The sequence below is a fragment of the Felis catus genome, chromosome C1 (assembly GCF_018350175.1).
Source record: "Felis catus isolate Fca126 chromosome C1, F.catus_Fca126_mat1.0, whole genome shotgun sequence".
NCBI lineage: Eukaryota > Metazoa > Chordata > Mammalia > Carnivora > Felidae > Felis > Felis catus.
The window spans coordinates 53,808,454-53,827,611 of NC_058375.1; the positions used below are offsets into that span (position 1 = coordinate 53,808,454).

Sequence of the window (19,158 nt, forward strand, 5' to 3'; positions counted from 1 at the left end):
TGAACTCACAAACCTCGATTGTGACCTGAGCCAAAGTCAGAGGCTTAACCAACAGAGCCACCCAGGTGCCCTCAGGGCACATACTTATTAACAAGTAATTATTTGTTCATGAGTCTGTTCCACTTCTCTCCTAATTAATAAGCTCCTTGAGGTCATTCCTATATCTGTGTCTGTAGTGCCTTGCATGGTACCTGGCCTGTAGTAGATGCACAAAAAATTTTGGTTGGTAAGTGGTATGTTCCGGGAGACGAGAACCTTCACGTGTGGTTGTCTATGATTGGAGTCACCTGGGTGGACTTGGGGTAAAATGGGAGGCTTCTTACAGGGTACTGGGGGGGGGGGGTCATTGCATAGCTGATTAGAGGCCTGTGGCACCGAACACACTTGACATTGTTGTCCTGATGTTGGCACTTTCCAGGTTGGTCATTGAGATAAGAGGTACGACAGATATTCAAATGAAATAAAAAGACCTCATTTGCTTTTGCTTAAAGTATTAATAGTAATTGAGGTTTGATCCTGTAAGTTGATTATCTTGAAGTTCTAATCCTTGCCTTTGTTAAAACAAATATTTTTGTCTCCATTGTTAAGAACTAAGGGAGTCTGGTTGGTTTTCTGCAACTCTGGACTGGTATTTCAGGGATAACTCCTTACTGGTCAAAGGTGAATGAGCTGGCATTTGGTTTGACCAAATTCATTTAGTGTGTGACCAATAACCTATTACTATTTCACAATATATTTATATGGAACTGTACTAGCAAGTAAGAGCCCGTATAACTTAATTGTGATAACTGTTATTTAGTTTTTCTGCCCGACAGAATGAAATTCTGTAAAATTTGGCTGTTTAAAGTTTTCAGTGGTTTAGCACCCAATTCCAGTGTTTAGGTTCTAAGCTCTAAGCTCAAATATCAGGTTGGTACAGTCTGCCGCAGGGTAGATGCTTAATCAGTATCAACTGAAAGAATATTTAGTGGGTTCAGAAAGTATGTATGTATGTATTTATGTATTTATTTTTAATGCTTATTTTTGAGAGAGAGAGAGCACAAACAGGGGAGGGTCAGAGAGAGAGAGGGAGAAGAGAATCTGAAGCAGGCTCCACGCTGTCAGTGCAAAGCCCAACGTGGGTCTCGAAACTGTGAACCTGAGCTGAACTCTGGCACTCAACCAGCTGAGCCACCCAGGCGCCCTCGCAGAGTATTTAAACTACAAAACCCACCATACCATGTTCTCCAGTTATCCCCTCCCTGAATAGGGAACCATTTACTTCCTGTTTCATGACACTATCTGTTTTTCCCATGTTGAGTTGATTTCTGTTTGGAGGTCATTCAGTCTCTGGAATGTTTAAGCTGGCTGTCCTGAGTATTTAGGGTCCTGTTGAATGGATTTTGTGCTACCTAAATATGCATGTGTGTGTTCTCATGGATTTTCTAAAGAAATGTCATTTGCTTAATTGGCTCTCCTAGTTATTCAGAAAAAAATATTTTCTTATTAACCAGTCTTAAGACAATTCATTATAAATCTAACATCCTCCCCATTGAGCAGCTGACAATGTTTTGTTATATTTACCGCCCTGAGTACAATAATCTGTGTCACTCTGTTAATGTGACAGTGGTAAATTTTAATTTTTTTAAATGTTTATTTATTTTAGAGAGAGAGAGAGAGAGAGAGAGAGTGCGAGCGCGTGCCAGGGAGGGGCAGAAGGAGGGAGACAGAGAATTCAAAGTAGGCTCTGTGCTGTGGTTCTGTGCTCACAGCACAGAGCCCCATGTGGGGCCCGAATTCAGGAACCCTGTCATCATGACCTTAGCTGAAATCAAGAGCCGTTTAATGGACTGAGCCACCCAAGCACCCCTGAAAGTGGTCAATTTTAATGTGAAAGAAATGAGGCCAATAAAAATACCTTTTCTGTATCTTGGAAGTATAAATTTTAGACAGATGACCAAGTTAACAGGTAGTCTTAAGTTGCATATTATCTTAAAATTTTAAGTTTGGTATTTCTTAAATACACAACTTAATAGGTAGTCTTAAATTCTGACAATTTGTATATTACCTGATCTAGTTGGGAATGGAAAATATATATTTTTCAAGGTTACTAAGATTATATCTTATTTTAATTTACATTTAGCAATTGAATGAAATAGGTTAAGCTGCATTGCCACAATATTTATATTGTAAAATAGGTGGAATATTGATTTTTTATAATGTATTTAACATTGAAAATGATAATATATATCTATAGATATACTCACATAATTTTGTAATATATTACCATTTTGTAATCTGACACTTTCTCTTTTCCTTTCTGAGGAAAGTTTTTTCAAATGTGGTCTTAATCACTCGTGTTCTGTTCAGTCTTCTAAACACATGATGGATTTTCTTTTTGGTTGTTATGAAGCTTAAAAAATGCAGAACTGTTGGCCTGTTTTTGGCACTCTAAATTTATTGTTTATTTTTGAAAACTTCCTGGTGGTTTATGACTTACTCATGTGTGCGCGCATGTGCACATATGCGCATCTATATATACACTGAGGATTCAGAAGCTGCGTAAGACTGTGTGTGCCCACAGCCTTTCTTTGGAATACTACTTGACAAATTGGAGCTGGTATGTGTGTTATCTATTTAATGATACTACTTTCAAGCAAGCTGACAAAGGCAGATGAAGGTCCCGGTTTACTGAATGGGCCTCTGTCTTTATCAACATCTTATCTCCATTTGTTGTTGTAGTGAGATCTTCATTCAGATGCAGATACACTGTTTTGTTCTGGCTTTTAAACTTTCCAGGTTTTCATTTGGGTGGGGATTGAGGTATGGGGGGGTAGAAGTTTGATTTTGTATCAGATTAGATGGATGTGTTGTCTGTTCTGCTCCAGAGAAGATCCAAGACTGCCAGTAGCTGGGAAAGTATGTTGAACTTAGATCTTTCTCTTACTTAGTAAATTAGATTAAAATGATTCTGGAAGTCTTCCACAGGGTTATTTTAAACTTGGAATTGCACAGTCTATGTTGGGTTAACTCAAGGTGATGTAGGCAGGCTGGGCCTGAGGATCCAGAGGGGATCCTGCAGGAGTGACCAAGAGGGTCCTTGGTTGGCTTCGCGCAGGATAGAAATCAAATGCAAGCTGGTAGGAAGTGAGAGCAGAGTTTATTGAAGATACAGAGAGAGCAGATACAGACGGAGCTTCTGGGAGATTCGGAAAGGAAAAGCAGAATGAGTCTCATCTTTGCTTGGTGTGAGAAGTGAGATGATTCATTTTCAAAAATACCAAATAAAAGCTGTGCTGTCTAGTTAACAATAGGTTTACAATCTATTGGAAATATGTATGAACCCCTTCCCCACTGCACAGTGGAGTCCCCAAACCCGTAGACACTTCACTTCCTGGTTCTTCTTCCCCTCTCCATTTGGTGGGCTTATTTTTTGCGGGCTTTGCAATGAGTATGTGCCAAAGAACTCAAGTCTCTGCATCACCTCAAGAGATGTCCATTTGTTCCAGTCAGACTACTTTTCAGCCTCACATGGGCATCGGTGACTTCTGGGTAAGACTGTAACCTCTGTAGTACTCAGCCAGTGAGGAATCAGAGAAGGGACTTCGCTCTAGGAGATAAATGCCTGCTGTAACCAGACACCAGCTCTTGCAAAAAATGTTGATCAAAGCCTAGCTTCTCTGTGCTCCAGTCTTCACATCCCTCATTTGATTGGGGCAGTGGGCTTATTTCTCACACTTGGGGTCTGGGCTTTTAGTTGAGGATGGTGGTCTTGTGTCCCTGTCCTCAGGCATCCAGGAACCGGTCAGAGCTGGGAGTGCTCAGGTGTCCTTCATAAGTCACTTATGCCCAGGAGTCTTGCTGTCAAGGTGTGTAGAGTCAGTGGTCTTGGAAAACCTTCATGACAACCCCACCTAATCACTCCTTAGATGTTATATATTGTGCTGGAAGACTTCAAAGAAATCATTAAGTCCTTGACCTTTACAAGCAGGACATAATAAGGCATGTGTAAGGCAGGGGTGCAGGTCCTGAGAAGAATAGAGGTAGCAAAAAGCAGTCCTTTATGGGGTGCCTTCAGTCTCCATGTGTCAAAGGTATTCTCTCAAGGGGCAGAATGTCTTCTAAGGTTGCTTCTGCTTTAGTGCAGTCTATTGTCTCCTGCTTGGATTATTGTCACAGGCTCTTTGGCTTTCACCACACCAACCCAATCTAGAGGTCACAGTGTGGTGGGCACGTGACCTGTGTACTCACACAAGGATTTGCACTTAGTTTAATGCTTTGCTGTTGCCATTTAGAGATTTCTAATTTTTGATTTTTTTTTTTTTAACGTTTATTTATTTTTGGGACAGAGAGAGACAGAGCATGAACGGGGGAGGGGCAGAGAGAGAGGGAGACACAGAATCGGAAGCAGGCTCCAGGCTCTGAGCCATCAGCCCAGAGCCCGACGTGGGGCTCGAACTCCCGGGCCGCGAGATCATGACCTGGCTGAAGTCGGACGCTTAACCGACTGCGCCACCCAGGCGCCCCAGAGATTTCTAATTTTTGAACAGGAAATCTCCATATTTTCATTTGCACTGGGCCCTGTAAATGCTGGTCTTGGCTGTGGGAATGGCATTTCTAAAACTACATGTTAAAAAAAAAAATCTTTCCCACCTGTCTAGCTGCATCTCAAATGATGCTTTTCTCTGTACTTGAAGTTCCTCCAGGTATGCCAAGCAGCCCCCTGCTTGGTGGCATTATTGGCTCATGGTGTTTCTTTGTCCTCATTTTCCCTATTCGACCTTGTTCATCGCTATACATGGTTTAAAATACTGATGAAATAAGACTGAGCTGTGAAACCTGACATGGCCATCTCAACTAGTACTGATCATGCTTTGTCTCATATCTCCCTTGAAAAAGTTGGCACACGGCAACAATTCATTCATTCATTCATGCAACAATTCATTCATTCATTCATGCAACAAATTGTTATGGAGGTATCTCATACATGCCAAGCTATATTCTAAGTACTGAGGGTATGGCATTGAACAAAGTACCTCAGTTTTTCTGAATGAATTAGTAATATTCTTGTTGGGGGAGGTAAAAAGTGAATTGATAAATAGATCAATATATAATATGTAAGATCTGGGGTTGTAGAAGACAATGCAAAGCAAGATAAGAGACTAGAGGGTGATAGGGATGTGTGTCTGTCCTTGTGCTATTTAGATGGGGTGGAAGGCCTGTTTGAGGTAAGACTTACCAGAGATCTGAGTGAAGTGGGGGCTTGATCCATGTGAAATTCTTGGGGAGAGAGTGTTCTAGGCAGAGGGAGCAACAAATGAAAAGTTCCTAAAGTGAGCACATGAATGTGATTGTCAGAAAACTACAGGGAAGCTGGTGTGGCTGGAGTAGAGTGGACAATGGAGAGGAAGTAGGAGATGGCTTCAGGGAAGGAGGGCCTGATTACACAGGGCCTTGTAAACCAAGGTGAGGGCTTTGGCTTATACTCTGAGTGAGATGGAAAGGTCCTGGAGGATTGCAGTTGGCTTGCATTTTCAAAGGTTCACTTTCCTATCATTTATGCAAAGGAGCCATCTCAGATGCTACTGAGAAGCGAAGTAAGCTAAGAATTGAGAATTGGCTGTTCAAGTAATGTAATGATTCGTTTGGTTGACTAGTGTGCAGAAGACCCCAGAAGCAATCTGTTGATTTTGTGGCAGGTCACAGATTGCTATGAGTAAAGGACCCACTTTGATCTTATCTCAGAGATTCTTTATCAGTGTGATTCTTTGGCCAGTTGTCTCTTTTTCACTATGTAAAGATTTGTGCAGTGGTCTTGGAGTATAACTCATTGCTTCATTTTTTTTTTTTTTAAGTTTATATATTTTGAGAGAGAGAGAGCAGGGGAGGAACAGAGAGAGGGAGAGAGATCGGACCCCAAGCAGACTCTGTACTGGCAGCGCAGAGCCCGACATGGGGCTTGAACTGATGAACTGTGAGATCATGACCTGAGCTGAAATCAAGAGGCAGATGCTTAACTGACTGAGCCACCCAGGCGCCCCAAATATATTTAAAATTTTTTTTAATGTATATTTTATTTTTGAGAGAGAGAGAGAGAGAGAGACAGAGCACGAGTGGGGGAGGGGCAGAGAGAGAGGGAAGCAGAGGATTCAAAGCAGGCTCCAGGTTCTGAGCTGTCAGCATAGAGCCTGATGTGGGGCTGGGACTCATGAACCGCAAGATCATGACCTGGGCCTAAGCCAGCACTTAACCGACTGAGCCACGCAGGCACCTCCATTGCTTCATTCTTTCAGCTCTGCTTTTTACTAATCTGTGGCCTCCGCTTAACCACCAGGGCCATCTGGGGCCATGGTTGTGATTTCTTTCCTCACAGTGTCATTGCTTGCTCTGCAGCCATCTTCACAACAGTTACTGTTGCACTTTTATGTTTTGATCATTTGGCTTGGATATGACAGACGCTGTGGAAATGTAATGGCAGGAACTTCATGTTCAATTAGATATAAAGAATGGGGGAAGTCAAGAAAATCAAGACAACTGGTGTTTACTCTTACATGACATCTGAGGAGAGTAATGTTGTAAATACCAGGGCAAGAGCATGTGGGAGGGGAAAGTATGATTTTGGCCATGATAAGTTTGAGGTATTAGAGGGGGTACATATTGCACCATCTAGCAAGTATTTAAAGGCCTCAGGGGCATCATTTGGCTACTGTTCTGCATTAAACTCCTGAGTCCAAAAGTATCCCAATACCATAAATCCTCACCCAAAAGGACCTTAAATATTAAGTGGCCCAATCCCCAACCAGTTTTCCGAATCTCTCTATAATATCCCGTCTTAGGCAGTCTTTGAATCTCCATTCAGACATTCCTTAGGCCATTTTTTCTCTATCCATTTGTAATTCCCATAACAAGTCCTAATTGTAAGCCCTGGGGATTAAGTAAGATAATGCCCTTTCCATGTGTCAAGTATCAAGATATGGGCAAATTGTTTTCATGCCCTTCTCTGGGTCTTCTCTTTTCCAAATAAAATGTTTCCTATGCTTTCACTGTCTCCTCATGGGATATTTGGAAACAATTCACATCTTGGTCTGTTATCGTGGAAGATGAAATATATATATATATATTTGTTTAAATCTGTCTTAATGTTTGGCAGATGGGACTAAGAACAGGGCTCTGGCACAGGGTATTGTATGGAAACCAATTTGACAATAAATTTCATATTAAAAAAAATAAAAAGGAAGCTGGCATTAAAAAAAAAAAAAAAAGAACAGGGCTCTGCAGTTGGCCTGACCATTGCAGAGTAGGACAGCACCAATCTTGTCAGTTACTCCAAGCATACCATCCGACAGTGATTTTCCTGATATAAAACGTACATAGTCTACAGGTATTACCAAGAGAACAGAAAGCATATGTTCGCCCAAAAACCTGTACGTGAACATTCCTTGTAGTGTTACTCATATTAGCCAAAAAGTAGAAACAATGCAAATGCATATTAACTGATGTATATAAACAAAATATGGTATACCCATACAGTGAATGATCAACCATGAAAATGGATGAAGTACTACTTGAAAACATTATGCTAAATGAAAGAAACCAGACACAAAATACCACATATTGTGTGATTCCATTTATATGAAATGTGCACGATAGGCAAATCTGTAAAGACAGAAAGTAGATCAATAGTTGCCAGGGGCTAGACAGAGGGAGGAGGGAATGGGAGGAGGGGATTGCTAATGGGATTGCTAATGGGTACAGCGTTTCTTTCTGAAGTGATAAAAATGTTCTGAAATTAGGTAGTGGTGATGGCTGCACAGCATTGAGAATGTATTAAAAATTACTGAGTTGTACACTTTAAAGTAGTGAATGTTAATGGTGTGTGAATTGTATCTAGTAAAGCTGTCATAAATATGGGTATTACTTCCTATCTGAAGGTGAGGATCTTATGAGGATTAAATGAAATAACACATACAAAGTGGTTAAAGCACAGTGCCTGGTATAATATGTTTCTTAATATGTTAACATAGTATGTTACTTTATTAGTGATTAATATTGTTGCTCTTCATGAAAATAACACTGCTTAAACATTGGTAGGTAAGCTGCAACTTTTATTCACTGCTCCCTTTGTGCATTATTACCTGTTACCTAGTATAGAGTTAATAAATACTTTGTAATGAATCTGTTTTTGTTCATATGCATGTTTAGCCACATTTGCCAAAGTGGTTGTCTTTTGCTGTTGTTCTTTGCAGCATGTTACTGAATCAGCATCATTGGATCTAACTTTGAGCTTGTAGTAGTAGCAATCAGAGCCAATAGTTTGAGCCAGTAGTAGTAATCAGAGTGATATGAATCTCTTGACAGTGCATACTTCAGAGTTGGAATTAGGAGTTTTGACTCAGTTTGGGGAAGGAAGGTTCTACCTTGAATTCAAGGTGAAGGTAGGGACAAAGTGATTCTTGAGCTTTTTTGCAGTAACGTAATTCTGCTTTATGTTTTTATAAGAACATAATTGGCCTTTCTTAAAGTCAACATCAATGACTAGGCAATATGCTAGGTAACAGTGCAGTGAATATCTTCTTGGGGGCACTGGTGGTTGAAATTGTATCAGTCACTTGAAATGTAAATTAATATTTATTATAAAAGCATAAAATATGGTCCTATTTAATAACCATTGTGAATGCAGCCAACTGAATAAAAACAATAAAGTTCGAATAAATAAATAAAAAAAAAAGAACGTAATTGGCCTGTCAAAAACGTGGTTCTTAATGGTTTATTATCAGTTCTCTGAAGAGTAGAGGACTTCATCTTGGTTTAAAAAAAAAAATCCGTTCCTAGAAACTTAACAGATTTAAACTGATAATTTGTTCCACTGAACCTAACCCACAATTTCCACATATAAGAAATTATTTTAATATAAGATAGAAACATTTTTTCTTTGAAAAAAACTTTTTTGAAAAATTCACATCCTTTTATATATGTTAACTAACTTGGATGTAAATTCAAAAAAATAATAATAATAAAAATAAATTCACATCTTTTGATAAAGTTGGCATTCTACTAATAACACTGAGTTGCTTCTACAACTGTATCAGCAAGGTGCCATCTACTTATACTGAGGTTCATGAAGAGAAGTTTTTGTTTGTATTATCCAGCATTCTTTCTGAGCCCAGTGGAAATGTTTTCCTTTGGTCTCTAAGGAATGGTTGTGCTCCTCAGCTTCTTTCAGCCTTCTGCATCCCATGAACCATATAGTTGATCACATTTCCTGGCTGTCGTAAACCGTTGGGGGGCTCAGTGTCCACTTCGCGGCTCTCACCTCTGGGAAGTTCCAGGACTTCTGTCCTGGCCTTTCACGAACACCCCTTCCTCTGGACTCCCACCTTTTGTTTCTTACTTTTATCTTCTCTTCTAATTTATAGAAATACTCTTTTATTTTTATTTCTGTTTGTGTATATCTTATTTATCTTCAAAAGCTGCTTTTATAATTCTTTGGGAGACAAGGCTACCATTGTTGAAACCAGTATTCTAAAAATTACCCCCAAAACATCTACCTATAACTTTCCCCTCATACCAATAGGGAGGAATGGAAGAGAAGGCAAAAGGAGTTTGTAAGCTTTTCTTTTTTTGAAGCTTTTTTGAGTGTCTCTTTTTCCTGTTTTTTTAATAGAAGTTGGTGATATGGCAAAGCAGTACATAGAGAAAGGTCTTTTGGTTCCAGATCATGTGATCACACGCCTAATGATGTCGGAGTTGGAGAATAGGCGCGGCCAGCACTGGCTACTAGATGGTGAGTTGAACCTGTGGGTAAGCTGGATGTCTGTGACTAGTTGGTTGTGCACACTCCCTTAATTTCTGACCCATTGCAAAATACTTTTTCTTCCAAGCTTTCAGTCATTTATTTAGGCATATTCCAATTTGGCAAAATGATAGAAACTCACTGTGATAAAGCCTTTTCATTTCTGTCTCCAGACTACCATCCCTAGAGCCATTGACTTGAAGCAAACCTTTACTGAATTCCCTTTACTGTTACAGTTTCGATGGTGCTCATTGTTTCCACGACTAAGTTGTCATAGGTATGACGCATCTTAAATCAGAGGTTCTTTCATTCATAATAGGCCACACAAATTAACACCATGAGTTACCATTTTTCATCTGTCAGGTTAACAAAGACAGAAAATCTGAAGATCTTTTATTGAGTGTAAAGGAAATAAATATTATTGAGAGTATAAAACAGGCAACCATTGGAGGACAGTTTAGCCATCTTTATACTTTTTTTTAAAGATTATTTTTATTTATTTTGAAAGGGAGAGAGAGAGCATGTACATGTGAGAGCATGGGGGAGAGCAGGAGGGAGAGAGAGAGAGAGAGAGAGGGAGAGAGGGGGAGAGAGAGAGAGAGAGAGAGAGAGAGAGAGAGAGAGAGAGAGAGAAAGAGAATCCCAAGCAGGCTCTAAGCTGTCAGCACAGAGCCCAACGCAGGGCTCAGTCTCAGGAACTGTGAGATCATGACCTGAGCCAAGACCAAGATTTGGACACGTAACTGACTGAGTTGTCCAGGCACCCCAGCATTCTTTATATTTCCTGACTCAGCAGTTCCCTGCTGGATTTCTTCCTAAACAAAGGTTGTCAAGGTTGTCTGTTCTCATCATTATTTGTAACTAGCAAGACACTGATAACAACCTAAGTATCTATCATAGGGATGCCTTAAAAATTAGTATGTCTGTTAACCGAATGATGTGTACGTATGTGTTGGCATGGATAGATCTCTAAGATGCACTGCCGAGTGAAAACAGCTAGCTGCAGTAGAGTCTATATCATATACTATTATTTATGTAAACATGGAAGGATGCTGTGGTATTTATTACTCTCTCCATGTAGAAATACATGCATAAGCTCTTTTTGAAAGGATATTAAAAAGACTGATACAGTCTTTGATACTGTTTGATTTTTTTTTTTTTGAGTATGTATTTAAGTAAAACCTGGACCTTATTTAAGACCTCTATTAGAGGTTCCTAAACTTTTTAGGCAAATGGGCCCCTTGATGACAACTATGATATTTCTCCTAGGAAATGCCTGCAGATGCTTACACATAACATATTACACAATTCTCCATGAAGCTGAAATTCGGAATCTTCTACTTTAAATTTTAAGAAAAACAATGGACTGGGTGGATTATTTCTTATTCTTGAATAGCAAGATTCCTGGGTACAATAAAAATAGAAACTTGATGAGCATGCTACTTTCCAGGACCACAGAATGGCAGAGAATGAGATTTCTCTGTGAGGAACTTGTTTCCATTGCAGAGCGGTTTTTAGTTCACACAGGGCACTCAATCCCATATTAATTTTGTGAAACTGAAGCTTCAGGAAGTTGTGACAGTTGAAACCTTGATGTTTGCCAGCCACAGAGAAGCCAGATGAATTGCCTACATTTAAACTATGAGATTGGCTATATTTCTCCTAAAGTCTGGAACCGTGAGTCTCCAAAATGACTAGTATGGTGCGGTCTTTATTGTCTATCAGTGTTTCTCAAAGTGTGTAGTGTGCAGTGTTAGTAATTGCTAGACAAGAAAGCAGATGTGTCAAGTTAAATATTAAAAACTGCTAGCATTTATTGAGTACTTATTGTGTGCAAGCATTGTTTGGAACACTTGATATTTTTTTCATTCAATCCCTACAATACCGTAAGAAGTAGATACTGTTATTCCCATTTAGTAGATTAGAAGACTGAGGCAAAGTAGGCTTTAGCTAACTGCTCAAAGGTAGTAAGTGCCAAAGTTAAACACGTTTTCTTTACTTTAGGACTTCATTGAAACTTTATTTTTTCAACGTTTTTATTTATTTTTGGGACAGAGAGAGACAGAGCATGAACGGGGGAGGGGCAGAGAGAGAGGGAGACACAGAATCGGAAGCAGGCTCCAGGCTCTGGGCCATCAGCCCAGAGCCTGACGCGGGGCTCGAACTCCCGGACCGCGAGATCGTGACCTGGCTGAAGTCGGACGCTTAACCGACTGCGCCACCCAGGCGCCCCAAGACTTCATTGAAACTTTAATATAATGCAATTTAACTCTTCACAGAAGGAGACATCATGAGGCATTTTCTGAATTTATTTGATTTTAGAATCCCCCACCTCATTCACAACACTCACCAAGAACCTACAGGGTTTGTTCTGTGGAGCATTCATTGTGAACTACTATTTAACATATATTCCTCACTTTGTAGGTTTTCTGAACAGTTGACTATAAAGTAGATCATGTCTTTCTAGAGTTTGGATTTAAAAATTTGGAACTCTGTTCTCATGGGACGAGAGGGAACTGGTGGATTGAATTTAAAACTTTTGTTGAGAGAAAGGCTATAATGGCCTACAAAAGGCATCCTCTTATTCATTGGGCAATAACGAATAAAGCTCCTCTTGTGTGTCAGAAATTACTAGGTGCTGTTGATAAGATGCTAAGACACTGTCCCTATCACAGTAGGGGAATCAGTAAAATAGTTACTGATAGCAGAATAGAAGCATATATATGTGGTACCCCACAGACACAGAGAAGAAAATTATGTTCTGGTAGTGAGAGGAGGTACTGGAACAACGTTATGGAAAAAGAGATAAATAGAGGTTCCGCAGGTTGATGAATAGGGGTTGGAAGGCAGATGTTCTCTGCAGAAGGGCATGTGAACTAGGTAAGAAAAGGATGGCATAGCTTAGTATTTTCCTGGGCCTGCAAGCAGAGGCAGGCAGGGAAATCCTGGAGTGGATGGTGTTTGATTCAGTACAAAGATGGTGGAACCAGAAATTGTTTGCTCCTGGGACCATTGAAAAGTTAATTAGGGCCATAACATGATCAGATTTGTGTCTCAGAAAGACTGTTCTGTTAGCAGAGGAGAGAGTAGGTGGTGGGGCAGGGGCGAGGTGGAGGCTAGAAGCCAAATACAAGACTGTTGTAATATTTGGACCATGGGATGTTGAAAGCCTGAATTTGGGCAATGGTGGTAGGATGGAAAAGAGGCACCATCCAGGAGAGAATGGATTGAGGGGGAAAAATTGACAGGAGTTATGAGTGAGGTTAGCTACTACAGCCCTGTGGTTTTCTTTTTTTTCCTTCCCTCCCTCCCTCCCTCCCTCCCTCCCTTCCTTCCTTCCTCCCTCCCTTCCTTCCTTCCTTCCTTCCTTCCTTCCTTCCTTCCTTCCTTCCTTCCCTTGCCTTTCTTTTTTTTTTCTCTTTTCTTTTCTTTTCTTTTCTTTTCTTTTCTTTTTTCTTTTCTTTTCTTTTCTTTTCTTTTCTTTTCTTTTCTTTTCTTTTCTCTCTTCTCGTCTGGTCTCGTCTCGTCTGGTCTCGTCTTGTCTCGTCTCTTCTCTCTTTTGTCTTCATACAGGGCTTGGATTCAAGAAGAGTGTGGGATCAAGACCTGAGCTGAGATCAGGAGCCAAACTCACTTAACCAGCTGAGCCACCCAGGCACCCCTGGAGTTTTCTTTTCTTTTAGAGATTTTAATTTTTCAAGTAATCTCTATACCCAACGTGGGGCTCCAATTCACAACTTGAGATATAGAGTCCACATGTTCTACTGACTGAGCCAGCCAGGTGCCTCCTGGCTTTTATTGCTCACGGAGGTTTGCACTTTTTGTTTCTTGACTGTCATCACCTGCTTTGCGCTACTCTAGGCCACTTTAATTTCTCCAGGCGTGACACATTGACTCACAAAATGTAGTCCTCCACAGTGTGTAGGTGTTTGCCATGATGGGTAAACTTTGACTTTGCCACCACCTGACTATAATTTCTCTGGTTTAAATTCTTTAATTGTAAAGCTTGTCACCTTGCAAAGCAAACTTATGTAGTTTTAGTGTAAACTTTGTTTTAAAAAAGGATTGTCTATATTAAACTCCTTTGGAAAGGTGGTTAGTGTAATAACCACTAACCCCAGTTAGGTGCCAGACTGCCCGTTTGAATCCCAGCTCTGCCATTTACTGACAGTCTGTGACCTTGGGCAAATTATTTTACCTCTGTGGGCATTTTATTCCTCATGGAAAACAGGGATTAGGAAAGGGTTTGTAGGGATGAAGTGAATATATGTAATGTTCTTAAAAGAATGCTTGCCATATAATAAGTGCTATATAGATATGCTATTATTATCTGTCCTAAGTGGTATACAGGTCCTGAATGTTTTTTTTTTGTTTTTGTTTTTTGGTGACTACATGAAGTGTTAAGTACAGGAATAATTTAAAAAATATTTAGCCATGTGAAATTGAAGGTCAGTTTTAGTTATGGAATGCTTCTGTGTTTTGCTTTTGCCATAACTATTCCTCTCAGGGAGAATAACTAAAGTTCTTTTACATCACAGGCCTGTTTTTAGTGAAGTGCGTCAGTATCATGGCTGATTTAGTTTGTATCTTTCTCCTTGAAGACCCATCTGGTCACTTTTTCAGTTGTGATTTTCCTTTAAAGCTCTGGAATAAATCCATTTGGCAAAGTGAGGAGTGTTAAGAATGCCTCATTCTGTGTTCAGCCTTAAACTCCTTATGTTACAGGGCACATGCTCTGTGGAGGACGTGCCTGTTGAGTGTGCTAAAGGTGATTGAATGTGCAAAGGTCGAGAAAAGAATTCTGGATGACAGATGACTCATCATCTTGGTCCATATGTCTGTAGAGAGGCATCTGCAAATGGTGGGTGGAAACAAGTAGAGTGGACGCCAGCCAAGGGAAGGCCAGGAGGGGTTGGTGGATGGGGTGCCTGAGTGCTGTGTGGTTTGGTCAGCTATGTCCTTGCTAAAGATAGTTCAGCTCTACCTTACCTTTGCAGTTTTCTCTCCAGCTGAGTAAGAAACACTGTTTTATGTGTTAATACCTGTATACATCTGTGGGGGCTTTTCTCCTTTTTTCTTTCTCTCCCTCTATCTTTTATGTCCTTAGAAGTTGAATGTGTGAGAACAGTTTTAAAAAGTTTTCTTTAATTTTTAAGACAAATATTCTACTAGAAGAATGGAATGTGCTGCAAGCTTTCTAATTTTGTTATAAAACCATGCATTTTTTTTTCCAGTTTCATATAAAGAAAGTATTTACTACTTATTAGGTGAAATAGCTAGAGAACAGTAACCATCTCTTTAAAACAAATATAAATTCTTCACTTTTTAAAAATAGGGCTGGCAGCTGGGTGGGGCCGGTAGGGAGATGTGTTGGTAATAGGGGTTTTCATTTCTAAATCTGACTGCCATCCTGTGTATTTAAATAGTAGCCTGCAAGTTCTCAAACTCCTTCCTAATTTATCTACAGGTAACAAGAAGTAACAGAATTGTCTACCATACGATTTTAGGTGAGGCATCAAAATATTTAAAATTGGTCGTCACAGTTTGGTTTCATAAAAAAATATTAAATTTTAGAATAATGAGTGGAATATAATTTAAGCCTTTCATCGGAATAAAGATCCCTTTGGAATTAGAGTTATCATTCAGTCTGTGGTTGTATGTTTCATTTGTGGTTCAGCGCAGTGTCGAATGCTAATAACTAGGGCTTTCTGTAGATAATTCTGGAATTTTTTTTTTTTTACCAGAAGTCAGAGTTGCTTGAATGTGTGCAGTGTTTGTGTGTGTTTGTTTGCCCTGAGAGTTAAATGATCTCAGATCTGCAGTATTTCCAAGGTACATACTTACTCAGAGCCCTTGGTAACCAAGTAAATGGTGGATGGTAGGAAACCAAACTATGTATGATAGCCATGTAGCCGTAATAGTCACCTCCAGAATAGAACATCTGTAAAATTCTGTTTTTAAAACAAACTTGACATTTTTTATCATCTTCTTGGAAGAAGGAATTATACCTGCTTTTGATTATACTTTGTAACATCATTACTAAATATTCAGATATTCTTCAATGAAAGGATTTGCAGCTGTTAATGACATGTAGACATGTCATTAATTTCAGGTTGAATATTGTACTAGGGGAGAACACATGACTTCACCAGGGGAAGATGGGCAGAAAGAAGAAATGGTATCTGTGTATACTTCAAATGAAACTTAAAAAATAAATCAATGAAACTAAACAATAATATTGGTCGAGTTACACAGGAAAAGACCATTACTCAGCAGGGTTAGGTTATGAAAAGTCATTTTGGTCACACCTGACTTGAAATTTAGCACACTCTCATCTTGTGCTATACCTTATCCAAAGAGCGGAGCCTGTTCAGACTTTATGTCTAGCTATTGATTTCATTAAAGCTAGTGCAGCCTCTTTGTTAATGGTCCCCGGCGATTGTGCAAATTTCTTTCGGTTCTAAGTCTTCATAATTTTTCCTACAACTGAGTATTTATTGAGCACCAACTCTGTGCCAGGCACTGTCAAGACACCACAATAGAGCAACATACTAGGTGGGACCTGGCCTTCTTGGCATTTAGAATCTAGTGGTGACTCAGCTTTTGTGCTGCCCTAGGCAATGAGGATTGCCTTTGATTTCTGTGATTTAAATCTAACCTATAAGAACTTTGTTTTTATTCTATGACTTCCCTACTTTCAGTGTCCTTGGTGTCTGTATGAGCTCAGAGGATCGGACTGAAAAACATGGTAAAATAAAGCCTTGGGTATCTTCTCTTGTTCATTTGGTTGGATTCTGTCCTGAGACCCTGTTCCCATGTCCATTTCTGGTGGCTTTTTTCTTCTGCGTGATCTGACTGCTGTCTTGGGATGGGGAACAATTTTAATATGGCAGGCAACTCTGAGTTTGTTTATTCGCTCTGTGTTTCCAGAGAATGACTAGATTTTAACAAGTAAGCATTAAGGGCCATATGGAAAACATATGTATACAGATATTTGAATTTTTTTTTCCAACGTTTTTTATTTATTTTTGGGACAGAGAGAGACAGAGCATGAACGGGGGAGGGGCAGAGAGAGAGGGAGACACAGAATCGGAAACAGGCTCCAGGCTCCGAGCCATCAGCCCAGAGCCTGACGCAGGGCTCGAACTCACGGACTGCGAGATCGTGACCTGGCTGAAGTCGGACGCTTAGCCGACTGCGCCACCCAGGCGCCCCTGTATACAGATATTTTAACACACCCTAGAAAAACTTGGTTCAGAGATCAAAACGCAAATTGAATTATACATTTTATGGTGTGTCTTGATGAGCTTGGCATTGGTCTGTCTGAGGAGGGAATAGCATATTTTCTGAGCTTAGTGCAGGAGGGGCAAATGCTGAATAAATAACTGCAGTCTAGGACCTTGGGAGCCCCAGTGGAGGGGGTGAAAGGTGAGAGGTAGCACCCAGGAGAAAGGAACTGACCCTATCTTAGGGGTGAGGGAGGCGTATAAAACAAAACAATATAAAACTCTGATGACTGCCCTAGTACTAGGAAGAAAAACCCAGATTTTGTGAAGGTGAACAAGTTGATTAGGGTTATGAGGAGGGTAAGATGTGGGAAAAGTGCAGAGAATTTAATTTTATCATTTGACACTGACTTTATAAAAATGGTACATGATTACTATAAAGCATTCAAGCCATATGGCAAAATATAAGGGAAAGGAGCTAGTCACCTAAAATCCCAGTAGCCAGAAGTAATCAGGGTTAACAGTTGAGAACCTGTCATTCTAGACCCCTCCTCACGCACATAGGTATCTGAAAGTGTGTAAGTGCGGCTCCCATACTTGATGTACTTTTAAAAATATTTAATTTTACTTAAGTTTAACAATAGCAGAGCTAAAGTGAACCTGAAGGAATTATTACTGAATTTCAGATAAAATCTTTCTTCATCACCCAGCATGTTCTTGGGAGAGCTCTTTAAGATTATGAAAGCCATTAGGAGTTGACATATTTGTTTTTTTATTTCATACTTCAAATTGAGACAGAGAGATATTGTCTTTCTTCAGTGAACAGTAAGAGGATTAATGTACTTAGGCTTCCTCCCACCTTTTTTCCCCTCCCTCTGTCTCAGTTTTCAATGGTTTTTGTTGCTAAAATCTATTATAAGTTTTCTTCTGTAACCTGAATTTCCAATTTTTTTTTTTTTTGTCTTACATCTAAAAGATTTAAATGAATTCTGTGGCCTGGTTTTCTCACACAGTACCACATCTCTGTTTCTTTTATTTTGACGATTCTTCTCGTTACTTCTGTGAATAGACTAGAAACCATCAAATTATACACTTGAAACAAGTGAATTGTTTGGCATATGAATTATGTCTGAATAAAGCTGTGCTACTTTTTACCACAGCTTTTCCATTCATCATTACTGTGGTCAGCTGGATCTTACTGGATAATTTCCTCCTGCTGTTCTTTCCCTCCTTCCTTCCCTCCGTTGTAACAGAGGGGCTCATGTGATGCCCTCTTCCCTGAGTTTTCACGTTTGAGAATGTCTCCTCATCATTTAGCAGGTTCAGCTGGCCGTGATATTCCTGAGTGACCTCTGTGTCCTTCGGCACTTTGCAGCCTCTGTTTCATCTTGTTCCGACCTGGATTATTGCTCTGCAAAGCCCTGAGGCCAGTGTGACTTTTGACTATAATTTTTTTTTTCTTCCTGTATAGACTTCCTGAAGAATTGTTTCCTCATACTTGAAGTAAATAGACCATCTCAGTGTTGTTTCTTGCCCTCCCTCCTATAGGTACTGTGTCCTTTTGATCTCCAATTCAGTTCTTTTCCTTTCAGGAAAGTTCTCCTGTATTATATCTTTTTTGTCCTTTTGTTCAGTTTTTCTATTTTAAGAAAATATATCCACTTACAGTGGATATTATTGAATATTCTTTGTGTTTATCATATTTTAAAGTTTCATGTTTTTTGTGTTTCCTTTTGCCTTCATCTATTTTCAGACCTCTTTTCTTGAGGGCAAGGGAGGGCAAAACTTTGTTTTTATTCCCTAATGACGTCACAGTTTCCTTACGTTTATGTGCTGTATGTGCTAATGCTGCCAGGCCTTTGCACTCCCTGTGCCCTCTACCTGCAGCACTGTGCCTTGAGATGGTCATGAGGATGCTCCATTCACATCTTTACTCAGATATCCCCTCCTTGCCGAGTCCTTCTGGTACCATCCTGTTACCCATTTCATTCTTTCTTCTTACCTTATAATCATGTAACTTACAGATTGATCTGGATGTTGATACTTTATACCTTCCTGTACCTACAATTATGTTTGACATGTAGAAAAAGCTTATAAATACTTGCCTGATGGTAGGTCTCACCTACCATGTATATGTACACCATATACCTGGGAGCTGAG

The 19,158-nt window shown here is 39.8% G+C and overlaps 1 protein-coding gene across 7 annotated transcripts in view; it reads left to right on the top strand.

Moving 5' to 3' along the window:
• The window catches only part of AK4 (adenylate kinase 4), a 73,182-nt gene that overhangs the window by 31,532 nt on the left and 22,492 nt on the right, over nucleotides 1-19,158 (top strand). For 5 of the 7 annotated variants that reach the window (XM_023258782.2, XM_045035965.1, XM_023258783.2 and 2 more), the window contains one exon: nucleotides 9,644-9,763. The exons of 1 other annotated variant lie outside the window; for it this stretch is intronic. In XM_023258782.2, the coding sequence (XP_023114550.1) occupies nucleotides 9,644-9,763 (120 nt within the window). Of the gene's footprint in view, nucleotides 1-81; nucleotides 227-9,643; nucleotides 9,764-19,158 lie in introns of those variants that run through there. One more of the 7 variants, XM_023258785.2, reaches the window with a different exon arrangement.